Below are 13,730 nucleotides of genomic sequence, written 5' to 3' on the forward strand. Positions count from 1 at the left end.
CTTTGACGTGCTTTCAAACTGCTAGGTTGGCAGGAGCAGGGACCGAGCAACGGGAGCTCACCCCATTGCGGGGATTCGAACCACTGACCTTCTGATCAGCAAATCCCATAGCGCCACCCGCCCCACCATAAGAGGGCTAGCCTTGATCAAAGGGGGGTGGCTGCAAGGTGGACTTTGTAAAGATACAGCTCATGAGAGCATCGAACCGCACAGGGTTCCTGAATGAGTGGAGAGCCCATTCATATGCAGCTGTTCCCAAATATGTTTCAACATTGGCGCTCAATGTGCAGGCATTTGGGATATGTGATGCTGTGGCAGGCCTGGTGGGCATGGGCATGTTCTGCACCTCTGTGTGTTGGATGGATGGATAGATAGATGGGAAGCTGGGCAAGAGCTCCATCACATAAGGCAGGTATGCTGAAGATGACCATTCCTGCGAGTGTTTCGTCACTAGAGAAGAGGAATCTGCAGCTCTCCACATGTTACTGGATTCCATCACCCAGCCACCAGAGCCACAGACATAGAAGCTGAAGTCCTACAACCCTGGGAGGCCTACAGCTTCCATATGTCATCTGACTCAGAGGATGCAGAAGCTCCCCTCCTCAGAAAGTTCACTGGACATGAACTTCTCAAGTCCCTGAAACGAAACCCACGGCGACTGCACTTGCCCTTCTCCAAGTCTTGGCTGCGACAGCTTGCCAGGGAGAAAAAAAATAGACCACATAAATCTGTCGACCTTGTCAGCACGCAAGGTAGTGGAGCCTGCCTAACAAACAAGGTTTCAGTGACTTCGGAGAGGAAAGGTGCGACATCTTCATTTCAAAGAGCTGTATTAAAATATCATCAACTATCATCTCTCATCAGTTCTGTAGCTTATTTTCTGCTGGTTCCATAGTCGAGCAAAAGGCGGTAACAGAACCTAAGTCAGGAAAAGAAACCTGAGGTGAACCACAAAATAGTGCCCAACTCCCCACCAGGAAAGAACATCAAGAACACGGGGGGATAAAGATCTACACCAGGATCTGCTGCCCCGGTTGCTCCTGCCACCTGAGGAAGTCACCTCATGTTGCCTCATGGATGGGCCGGCCCTGCCTGGCTGCATGGAAGCCTATGGGCAAGCAGCTATTCACATGTAGGTTTTTTGCTTTGCAGACAGCTATGCTAATGCATGAGGTCATGCTTCTCATCCTAGAGGTAATGGATGCATACTACTACTACTACTACTACTAATAATAATAATAATAATAATAATTTATTATTTATACCCACTCATCTGGCTGGGCTTCCCCAGCCACTGTGGGTGGCTTCCAACAAAATATGAAAATACAGTAATGCATCAAACATTAAAAGCTTCCCTAAACAGGGCTGCCTTCAGATGTCTTCTAAAAGTCTGGTAGTTGTTCTTCTCTTTGACATCTGGTGGGAGGGGGTTCCACAGGGCAGGTGCCACTACCGAGAAGGCCCTCTGACTGGTTCCCTGTAACTTGGCTTCTTGCAGTGAGGGAACTGCCAGAAGGCCCTTGACGCTGTACCTCAGTGTCCGGGCAGAATGATGGGAGTGGAGACGCTCCTTCAGATATACTGGACTGAGACCATTTAGGGCTTTAAAGGTCAGCACCAACACTTTGAATTGTGCTCAGAAACGTACTGGGAGCCAGTGTAGGTCTTTCAAGACCGGTGTTATGTTAATACTCGTGTGGTGCCTCCCCTTCTCTTAGTGGCAACACATGAAGCGGGTCAAAGATGGACAACCGCCTGGCATGCTGCCAGTTTAGATAAGGCCATGTTACAGTCACAGGGAACAGGGTGTGCTGGGGGCTCTGAGGGAAAATAAGAAAATTGGAAAGATGAAGGGGAAAGGAGAGGTTTGAAAGAAGATTCCTGCTTCGTCATAAATGCAGTGCTAGTGTAGCGTGGGTGCTTCGCTTAATAATAATAATAATAATAATAATAATAATAATAATAATAATAATAATAATTTATTATTTATACCCCGCCCATCTGGCTGGGCTTCCCCAGCCACTCTGGGTTGCTTCCAACAAAATATTAAAATACAGTAATGCATCAAACATTAAAAGCTTCCCTAAACAGGGATGCCATCAGATGTATTCTAAAAGCATACACTGTGACACAGTTTTAGATGCAACCATCACACGGATACAGGGTTGTGTCTGCAGAGCATTCTTTTCCTGACAAGGAGCTGTGGGTCAGTCACGTCTCACCCCTGCCCTACAATTTTATTAATAGCCCTCCTCTGCCCTTTGAGGAATGGCCCAGCGACCCATTGCATCCCTGTCGAAGTGACTCTAGTCTTTCAGCGCCTTTGGTAACCATGCATTTGTGAGTGGGAGCTACTTGTGACAGCAGAGTTCCCCAGATCACCCGAGGCCAAGAGCAGGACATCCTGTCACCACCACAACAAAAGTAAACACAACATTAGATACCCTAATGTACAGGGTTTGCATCACTTCACTGTGGCCGAGTTTCTTGGGTTCTGTGGAAGGCAGTGTGTCTACTGAACGTATCTTAAGAGGGACTGTATTAATGGAACAGGGACATGGGTGGCGCGGTGGGTTAAACCACAGAGCCTAGGACTTGCCGATCAGAAGGTCAGCGGTTCGAATCCCCACAATGGGTGAGCTCCCATTGCTTGGTCCCTGCTCCTGCCAACCTAGCAGTTAGAAAGCACGTCAAAGTGCAAGTAGATAAATAGGTACCGCTCCGGCAGGAAGGTAAACGGTGTTTCCGTGCGCTGCTCTGGTTCGCCAGAAGTGGCTTAGTCATGCTGGCCACATGACCCAGAAGCTGTACGCAGGCTCCCTCGGCCAATAAAGCGAGATGAGCGCCGCAACCCCAGAGTCAACCATGACTGGACCTAATGGTCAGGGGTCCCTTTACCTTTACAGTGGGAAGGTAAATGGCATTTCCATGTGCTCTGGTTCCCCCTCTAACACTTGCCTGGTTTAGTCCTACAGGGGGAAATGGAGCCTTGTGTGGGTTGCTCAGCTTATCTGCAAGAAATTTATGCCCTTTTTTTTAAAAAAGAAGCATTTTCTGAGTCTCTGCTTGAGTGCCGACTTGGCAGGAGAACCTGTCAGGGCTTGGAAACCTAAGGGAGCCTTGTACACTTCCTTCCAGCAACTCATGCAGCTAAACCGGTGCCAAATGTGTTGCTCTGCTTTCATTTGGACCACATCAGCGAGGCTCAGAGGGGGCTCCTGTCATCGGGGCAGCTCAGGACCTCCATCCACGCTGCCCAGGCTTGTGCCACAGAGAAGTAAGTCTCTGTGGTTTGACTTCTCCCCTGGTGGCCCACTCTATTGTCTCTCAAGAAAGATAGATGCCTGGGACCCACAGCCACAATATACCACAGTATACCTGAAGGAGCGTCTCCACCCCCATCGTTCTGCCCAGGCGCTGAGGTCCAGCGCCGAGGGCCTTCTGGTGGTTCCCTCACTGCGAGAAGCAAAGCTACAGGGAACCAGGCAGAGGGCCTTCTCAGTAGTGGCACCCACCCTGTGGAATGTCCTTTTTTTAATGTGTAACATTTTAATGTATTTTTAATCTTTGTTGGAAGCCAACCCAGAGTGGCTGGGGAAACCCAGCCAGATGGGCGGGGTACAAATAATAAATTATTATTATTATTATTATTATTATTATTATTATTATTATTATTATTATTCACTCATTTTTCAGTCTTTATAGGTGTCAGACTGCAGACCCCACACAGGAAACTATCCCTCTGGGGTGCCACATTGAAGCTAGGAAAACCTCCAGCGAGATGGTTGAACTTCCAGGTAGCCACCCAGGTGAGGAATATGCCAAGCAGCTGTCACCCAGCTCCCCACCCCCAAGATCAGCTGGGGAGGCCCTACTTACACTTTCACCCTCCTTTCCGCTTCTATCCATGCCCAGCTCTCTTCAATCCCCTTTGGCAAATAATTTCAGATCAACCCAATATAGAAAAAGGGTATTGCAGTGGTACCTCGGGTTAAGAACTTAATTCGTTCTGGAGGTCCGTTCTTAACCTGAAACTGTTCTTAACCCGAGGTACCATTTAGCTAATGGGGCCTCCCGCTGCCGCCACACGATTTCTGTTCGACCCTGAGGTAAAGTTCTTAACTTGAGGTACTATTTCTGGGTTAGCGGAGTCTGTAACCTGAAGCGTCTGTAAACTGAAGCGTCTGTAAATTGAAGTGTCTGTAACCTGAGGTATCCAGTTAAAGATATATAGAATATTGAAATGACATCTCCTGGAAGGAGTGTTCATTTAGACTTTTACAGGACTGAGGGCAGGGGAGAGAACAAAACAGAAAGACCTTCCCTCTCACAGAGTAGTGCCTCACCATCTTGTGAACATTTATTTTTTAACATTTAATTTTTGAAGCTTTTAAAATGTTCATTTCCCAGATGTGCACCAGGACTTACTACCGAGTAGGGATGGTGGGGGAATTCCATATGGTTAGGATCTTAATGCGAACCCTACCCAATTTGTAATTTGAAAAACAATACGTAAACCGAAACACAGCGATCCTTTGAAATTCATGCTTCTCTGAATTTTGTGGCGCAGTGCTCCAACCAAATAAAGTGTACAAAGATTGGTCTGTTACTGGAAGGCATTGATTAGTGGGGAAAGTCTATAAAATGAATTATATTAAGGGAAATTGCTTGCAAAGAAAGTTGTGCATTAAGAGAAATTGTCACTAAAATACTCACAAGTTTCCGCAAGGACTCATTAAAAAGAACTGGCCAACTAATTCAGAAAAGTGAAGAACTGGAAAACTGAGAAACTGATAGAAACCCAAAATGACCCATTCATCAATAGGAGTTTAGCATCTAGATCAAGGGAAGTAATAGTGCCACTGTATTCTGTTCTGGTCAGACCTCACCTGGAGTACTGTGTCCAGTTCTGGGCACCACAGTTCAAGGAGGACACTGACAAGCTGGAACGTGTCAAGAGGAGGGCAACCAAAATGGTCAAAGGCCTGGAAACGATGCCTTATGAGGAACAGCTAAGGGAGCTGGGCATGTTTAGCCTGGAGAAAAGGAGGTTAAGGGGTGATATGATAGCCATGTTCAAATATATAAAAGGATGTCACATAGAGGAGGGAGAAAGGTTGTTTTCTGCTGCTCCAGAAAAGCGGACACGGAGCAATGGATCCAAACTACAAGAAAGAAGATTCCACCTAAACATTAGGAAGAACTTCCTGACAGTAAGAGCTGTTCGACAGTGGAATTTGCTGCCAAGGAGTGTGGTGGAGTCTCCTTCTTTGGAGGTCTTTAAGCAGAGGCTTGACAACCATATGTCAGGAGTGCTCTGATGGTGTTTCCTGCTTGGCAGGGGGTTGGACTTGATGGCCCTTGTGGTCTCTTCCAACTCTATGATACTATGATTCTATCTGCCCCTATTACAGAGCAGATATGCAGATACGATTGCACCCTATGCCCCACTGCTAGGCTCTGCAGCAAGGCTTCTCTTTTCAAAAAATGTGGTGCATTTCAGACGCATTTCAAATTGGACAAAGACATAACACATTACTCTGGGGAGATCAGACCACTCTAACCCTCAAATGCCCCATTCTTCACACAAAAAAAGCAAACAGCATTGTTAAGTGTGGAGAAATTCAGTCTGCATACTTAACCTTTGGCTATATCAGGGTTGACATCACACAAAATAGTTGTGCTTTGGTTAAAGGGTATGATCATTGATATTCAGAGTTATATATGGTTTCTCATATAATATATATATATAGTTATATATGGCACATATATAGTTATATATGGTTTCTCATAACGTGGGTGGCGCTGTGGGTTAAACCACAGAGCCTAGGACTTGTCGATCAGAAGGTCGGCGGTTCGAATCACCGTGACGGGATGAACTCCCATTGCTCGGTCCCTGCTCCTGCCAACCTAGCAGTTCGGAAGCACCTCAAAGTGCAAGTAGATAAATAGGTACCGATCCGGCGGGAAGGTAAATGGCGTTTCTGTGCGCTGCTCTGGTTCACCAGAAGCGGCTTAGTCATGCTGGCCACATGACCCGGAAGCTGTACACCAGCTCCCTCGGCCAATAAAGCGAGATGAGTGCCGCAACCCCAGAGTCGGCCACAACTGGACCTAATGGTCAGGGGTCCCTTTACCTTTACCTAACCTTCCCAGCCAAATATGACATCTACCTCAATTATATTTTACCAAACAATATCTCATCCGTTAAAAATTGCTTCATCATAATCCTCCGAAGCAATGATGCAAGCTTTTAATTGGATACAGGACAGTAGCTCATTACATTATGACAAGCTGCCATAGCTTCCCTCCCAACATGAATGCCTTGAGTGTAACATGAGCTACTGGAATAAGCTGTCAACGCATTAGAGACAGAGCCAAGCTCTAGAATGTGCTCCTTGATTTCCAGTACATTGCATTCTGGAAACTACCAGCTACATTCAGTGGAGAGACTGAAGTCCTAAGGCATGTGGACATCTCACCAATAACTTTTAGATCCCTGTGATTAGAAAAGATTTGGGAATGCATGGCTGGCTATCCCTTGCAATCAACTCACATGCTGGACATTCTTGGGCTCTAGATTTTCTTTGCTGTTGTGCATCTGATCTGTTGGGGACACGGGTGGTGCTGTGGGTTAAGCCACAGAGCCTAGGACTTTCCGATAGGAAGGTCGGTGGTTCGAATCCCCGCGATGGGGTGAGCTCCCATTGCTTGGTCCGTACTCCTGCCCACCTAGCAGTTCAAAAGCACGTGAAAGTGCAAGTAGATAAACAGGTACCACTCTGGTGGGAAGGTAAACAGCGTTTCCGTGTGCTGCTCTACTTCACCAGAAGCGGCTTAGTCATGCTGGCCACACAAGCCGGAAGCTGTACGCCGGCTCCCTCGGCCAATAAAGCAAGACGAGCGCCACAGCCCCAGAGTCGGTCACGATTGGACCTAATGGTCAGGGGTCCTTTTACCTTTACTATATGATCTGTTGCGAGCACCAAGGATTGTGCCCAGTGCAATGTATTTCTCTGTTCTCAGAAGCTACTGGAACTCACTGATTCAGTACAGAATTGAATATTCTTAAATCTGTGTTGGATTATTACCCAGAAACTCCAAAACAGCCTTGGCTTCTTTTTGACACTTGCGAGCAATTCTGTTAAGGAGTTTGTTCCTTAACAGAAAAGTTGTATGCACTTCACAATGAAGACCAGAATTCATCCCAGATAAATAAAATTGTCTCATGTGTTTAAAACTAGCAGTCCATTCACCAAGACCACATGGTCAGATCCCCAGCCATGGTTGGTTTCTTCCATGCAGGGTGAATGAGCCAGATTAAACGTTCATCAAAAGAAGGCTCACACACAATTCGGGTTGTCCTGTGTTCTGGGGAAAGCCATGGAAAAAGTAGAAGTGTATAGATGAGTTTTCAGTCGAGCAGCCATGGTTTCCAAGTTGTGCAACAGCACAGGGGGGAAACTACCACTATCTGTTTGCGCATAAAGTATTTAGCAATGGCAGAGGACCGGGTGGCGCTGTGGGTTAAACCACAGAGCCTAGGACTTGCCGATCAGAAGGTTGGTGGTTCGAATCCCCGCGACGGGGTGAGCTCCCGTTGCTCAGTTCCTGCTCCTGCCAACCTAGCAGTTCAAAAGCATGTCAAAGTGCAAGTAGATAAATAGGTGCAAGTAGATAAACCTCCAGCGGGAAGGTAAATGGAGTTTCTGTGCGTTGCTCTGGTTGGCCAGAAGTGGCTTCGTCATGCTGGCCACATGACCCGGAAGCTGTACACTGGCTCCCTTGGCCAATAAAGCGAGATGAACGCCGCAACCCCAGAGTCTGTCACGACTGGACCTAATGGTCAGGGGTCCCTTTACCTTTACCTTTACCTTTAACTTTACAGGGGGGAAACTACCACTATCTGTTTGTGCATACAGTATTTAGCAATGGCATGCTCACCACCTACTATCCAAGCAATGGTGATATGGAACAAGCCTAAGGGTAACATCAACAGTTCCTGCTTCTCCACATATAAACCATTTTGTCAGAAGACAGCTGTACATAACGATCAAGAATTCCACAATGAGACATTGACGTATGGGCCTGCACATCTTTCATGCCTTGTCTATTTATGTGGAAAGCCTGCAATAAAACTGTTAATTAAAAAAAAACAAAAACCCAAGTGAGCTTGGAAGACATTGCACGTCTTAAAATTGTACCAACTTCAGTGTTTTAAAGTTTGTACGCCAGATCCTTAAAAAGATAAAGATAAAGCGAAGCAAATTTTCCTTGTTTTTCAGTTTTGTTAAAAGTGCAAAATGGTTGAAGGCAGCTCATAGATAAAAACCAAACAAGCAACACTACAATTTTCGGTTTCTAGCAATCAACTTGTTTCAAATAGCAATTTGAGAATTCATGACTCTCTTCCGCACCTCACAAGAAATATCTTACTCTCATTTACAACCAGCATTATTCCAACCTCACCCAGCCTCGGCCACAAACTCTGATCCCAGGTTTGCCCTCAATAGCCTGCAGTACATGTTCCACTTTCTCCTGTGTGAGCCAAAATGCAGGCAGGGTGCTTTTTAAGTCACCCCCCCCCCAGTGTGAACAACAACAGAGCCTCTGCCAAATTTTGTGACTTGGGTACTACAAGCGGCCCAGAATTCAGAACATGAAGTGTGCAAAGAAAGAACTCGAGAGTGGATTTCATGCTCTTTATTCAGCTCATAGTGGCGAGGAGGAATGAAAGTCCCCTCAAAGTATCTGCTTTATATACATTATTTACACAATGGGCTGCGCGTGATTGGCTAATTCCAGAACTCTCCTGTAGGCCAACAGGTTGTGGATTCACTTCTATCTGGAGCTGGATTGGGTGGCTCCTGCCAACCAATCATACTGCTGCATTGTTCTAGGACCAATCAGACTGCTGCATTCTGAATCCTATTGTTCTAGGACCAATAAAACTGCAGCATTTTGGATCCTATTGTTCTAGGACCAATCAGACTGCTGCAGTTTGGATCCTGTTCAACTCAGTACATATCAGAACTCTTACTACTTTCAGACAGGGATGAATTGGAAGGGAGAGTTAGAAGATCTTTTGCCTATTTCTTGAAATAGGAATTTGAACTGCATACTAAAGGGGTGCCCATTGTCTGCTGAACCTTGAAGATGGACTTCAGGAGAGGGTTTTTTTCAGCTGGAACTCACCGGAACTTAGTTTTGGCACCTCTCAGCTGGGCACCATTGCCATTTTAAGAGAATGAGGGAGACTTTCATGGTGAGTTCCAGCACCTCTTTTTCTAGAAAAATAACACTGGACTTCAGGCTCCAAACATGGAAGAGTAATTTACTTGGTTGGTGGCACTGTGGGTTAAACCACAGAGCCTAGGGCTTGCTGATCAGAAGGTCGGCGGTTCAAATCCCCGCGACGGGGTGAGCTCCCGTTGCTCAGTCCCTGCTCCTGCCAACCTAGCAGTTCGAAAGCACGTCAAAATGTGAGTAGATAAATAGGTACCACTCCGGCGGGAAGGTAAACGGCATTTCCGTGCACTGCTCTGGTTCGCCAGAAGTGGCTTAGTCATGCTGGCCACATGACCCGGAAGCTGTACGCCGGCTCCCTCAGCCAATAAAGCGAGATGAGCGCCGCAACCCCAGAGTCGGTCACAACTGGACCTAATGGTCAGGGGTCCCTTTACCTTTACTAACTTACAGGCAGCCCCCTGGGAGGTTATTAACACAGGCCTGCAACAGGAGATCAGTGTTTCAAGGAAGACACTTGAGGATGGGTTTTACTTAAGGGCAGCATGCACTACAAATTCACCATTCCTGACTACAGTGCACAGAGGAGTTATAGTGTTCACACCAGAGAGAAAGCAGTTAAAGAAACCTTTGCAAGTGCCTCGCTTCAAGGTGGAGTCAGTCAGTGGAGCCAGCTGGGACTTCTCAACTGCTCGATTCAAAAAGCATTTCAGTTAATTGATAGGTCAACCATTTTGGAAAAGGGTATTTACAGAAACAAGCAAAATTGTGAATTAGGATGTACAATGCAACCCATGCTTGGGTTCACCAAGAATTTTTTAAGATACTCAACGTAAATTGTTGCACTAGGAACATATCATTTTTCTTCTTGTAGCGACACGATTGCTCATAGCGAAATATTGGGAAAGACTTGGTCGTCTTCATATCACACCATGGAAACAGGATGTATCTGAGAAACGCATTAAGAGTTCACACCCTGAATGATGCGACTGAAAAGGATGATTTTGCTGGAACATGGCATCGCTTTATAAAGTCATAGAATCATAGAGTTGGAAGAGACCACAAGGGCCATCGAGTCCAACCCCCTGCCAAGCAGGAAACACCATCAGAGTACTCCTGACATATGGTTGTCAAGCCTCTGCTTAAAGACCTCCAAAGAAGGAGACTCCACCACACTCCTTAGCAGCAAATTCCACTGTCGAACAGCTCTTACTGTCAGGAAGTTCTTCCTAATGTTTAGGTGGAATCTTCTTTCTTGTAGTTTGGATCCATTGCTCCGTGTCTGCTTCTCTGGAGCAGCATAAAACAACCTTTCTCCCTCCTCTATGTGACATCCTTTTATATATATGAACATGGCTATCATATCACCCCTTAACCTCCTCTTCTCCAGGCTAAACATGCCCAGCTCCCTTAGCCGTTCCTCATAAGGGATCGTTTCCAGGCCTTTGACCATTTTGGTTGCCCTCCTCTGGACACGTTCCAGTATTCAAGCCCTGATGACTAGTATCTGCCAACTACACATATGTGCAAATTTGCTGCATTCATCTTCTGTTCCAAAGGAAGGGTGGGAGAGGGGGAACCAATTGTTTTGACAATGTTATGCTTATATCCTTTTTCTTGGAAATTAATAAATATAATTAAAAATAATAATTGATTAATGCCCAGTAATTTGGAAAAGACCCTGATGCTGGGAAAGATGGAGGGCACAAAGAGAAGGGGACGACAGAGGACGAGATGGTTGGACAGTGTTCTCGAAGCTACCAGCATGAGTTTGACCAAACTACGGGAGGCAGTGGAAGACAGGAGTGCCTGGCGTGCTCTGGTCCAGGGGGTCACGAAGAGTTGGACACGACTAAACGACTAAGCAACAACAAAACAAATTTGGGGGAATCCTCTCCAAGGCTTGATCCAAACTAAATAATATATTTATGTGAAAACAATCACCAGGTTTTAAAGCATCCACTTAGTAGCAGAGAAGAAGGAATAATGAGAGAATAAGAAGGAAGGTAGGAACTCAACGAGGAAATATTCATTGGGGCCTTTGGGCAAATGGTTAAAAAAGCCTATCCAGACACGCAGAAGTTACATGCGTTTTATAATTTTTGTAGCTGCTGTTGATTTTGAATGATTTTAAGTATGTGTTTTTAACTTTTTAATTTAGATTTTTAATGTTTTATATTTCTGTAAACAGCCTAGAGGTTTTATTGTTATATAAATCTTGTTTAATAAAATTAAATAAATAAAAAGGTTGATTAATCCTACTCCCACCCTTTGAGAGACATATCTCTGTAAAATTCAGTACAGTAAATGTATTAATAAAAGAGAGGCGGAAACATAGCTGTCAACTTTTCCCTTTTCTTGCGAGGAATCCTATTCGGAATAAGGGAATTTCCCTTTAAAAAGGGAAAATGCTGACAGCTACGGGCAGAAATATCCCTGTGGCATACAATCTGGCAGTGGCGTAGCGTGGGTTGTCAGCACCCGGGGCAAGGCAAGTAATTTGCGCCCCCTAACCCGTGGATTTGCGCCCCCTAACCCGTGGATTTGCGCACCCTAACCCTAACCCCCAGATGTTGCGCCCGGTGCGGCCGCCCCCCCCTGCACCCCACACACTACGGCACTGCAATCTGGTAGCCTCAGCAGAATAGTACAAACAAGTCATTCATATGCTTGACACTGCTGGTGTCAGGTGACCATGGTGATAAATGTTTGTCAACCATGCAGTGCTTTGAATGCTAAAGCATCTTCATATCTCAGTAATTCTTATAGCCCTGTGAGGCAGATCAATATTATTATCCCCATGGCACAGATGGGGGAGACTGAGGCTGAGAACTACTGACCTGTCTAAGGCTACCCAGTGAGATCACAGCAGAGGTGAGAATTTCACTGGGAACTTTCTGACTCAGCTCAGTCTTTGAGCTGCCACTCTGCACCTGCTCTGTTCTGGCTATAGGGTCGAAAAGGTAAAGGTAAAGGGACCCCTGACCATTAGGTCCAGTCGCAGACGACTCTGGGGTTGCGGCGCTCATCTCACTTTATTGGCCAAGGGAGCCAGCATACAGCTTCCGGGTCATGTGGCCAGCATGACTAAGCCGCTTCTGGCGAACCAGAGCAGCGCACGGAAACGCCGTTTACCTTCCTGCCAGAGTGATACCTATTTATCTACTTGCACTTTGATGTGCCTTCGATCTGCTAGGTTGGCAGGAGCAGGGACCGAGAAACAGGATTTCACCCCGTCACGGGGTTTCAAACCGCCAACCTTCTGATCGGCAAGCCCAAGAGGCTCAGTGGTTTAACTCACAGCGCCACCAGAATCATAGAATTGTAGAGCTTGAAGGTACCTCGAAAGTCATCAAGTCCAACCCCTTACGGGAATCCTGCCCACAGCTGTCCCTGGGTGGGCTCGATTCACTAACCTTCTAGCTAACAGCCAAATGCATCTCTCTTCCTGAAATGCTTCTCATTAGTAAATTAGACAAGGAGTAACAGCATTCCCCCTGCTAAGACTGGGATGAATTAAAGCCAGCTGTTTCCACATCAGCTCCCTCTTCCATTCACTGTTAGCAGCGAGGTCCAAATTTTCAGCAACACACTTTCCTTTCTTTTGGTTGTCCTTACCTGTCAAATACTACTGCAGCATAGGCTCGCTCTGCAAAAATGACATCTCCTGCCCAAAATTCCTTCACGGCCTTCAGCCCCCTGCCTTTGGCTTCGCAGGTGAACACGTCCACGTTCTCCATGCTCCTTTTTGTTATATCAAAGCATCCAAGCTCGTAAGATGAGGGTTTCCAAGTGACTCAAATCTCTTATCACTCCTGCTCTTTAAAGGCTTTCCAGATGACCAATCCTATAAATGGTCTGCCTCGGCACCTCCCAACTAACACCAAATTTCCATAGCAAAGGGGGCGGGAGACACAACAAGGGCTTCAAAGTGTCCTTGGATGGGTGGCGAGAGTTTGGTCCTGTAGGATCGCAGTTTGTTTCATTAGCCCAACGAAATAACACAATATTATTTTTCAACCAAAATGAAAATTATTGTGCATGCGACAGCCACAACATTTACTTTACACTCTCCTACTGGAAAGATAATGTGTGTTCTTGTGTGTATTTTTAGAAACCACATGCTTCTGCCTGTCAGGAGCCAACAGCTGAGAAAGTGCTAAGTAGCATGCCTTGCGTGTAATGCCCAGTAACATTCGACACTGTTTGCACTGTTTTAAAAAGAAATTAAACAATGCTGCATTTGTTTGACACACAAGCGGAGTTATGTGGGGCTGCATTTGAAGACTGTGCACTGAAAACATGTCCCCCTAAGCACATAAGCTGCCCAGAGGGCACTAGCCATGCAACCTGCACTTGGAAGTCACTCAAAGGTCTTGCAGAAATCTGGCACCCTTCTCCCAAGCAGACATGGCATCTTTGCTTGTCCCTTGGGTGAAGATGAGATTATACTCATGTAAACATGAACCATTGATGGTTGGATA

The 13,730-nt window shown here is 46.1% G+C and overlaps 1 protein-coding gene across 2 annotated transcripts in view; it reads right to left on the bottom strand.

The window, feature by feature from the left end:
- The window catches only part of SMYD1 (SET and MYND domain containing 1), a 45,852-nt gene extending 32,796 nt beyond the window's left edge, over nt 1-13,056 (bottom strand). For both annotated transcript variants that reach the window (XM_081884183.1, XM_081884182.1), the window contains exon 1: nt 12,865-13,056. In XM_081884183.1, coding sequence (XP_081740309.1) covers nt 12,865-12,986 — 122 coding nt within the window. In that variant the 5' untranslated portion in view covers nt 12,987-13,056. The remainder of the gene's footprint in view (nt 1-12,864) is intronic.
- Between the last annotated feature and the right edge of the window lie 674 nt (nt 13,057-13,730).

Source organism: Podarcis melisellensis (assembly GCF_964234715.1).
Source record: "Podarcis melisellensis genome assembly, chromosome: 13".
Classification (NCBI taxonomy): Eukaryota; Metazoa; Chordata; class Lepidosauria; order Squamata; family Lacertidae; genus Podarcis; species Podarcis melisellensis.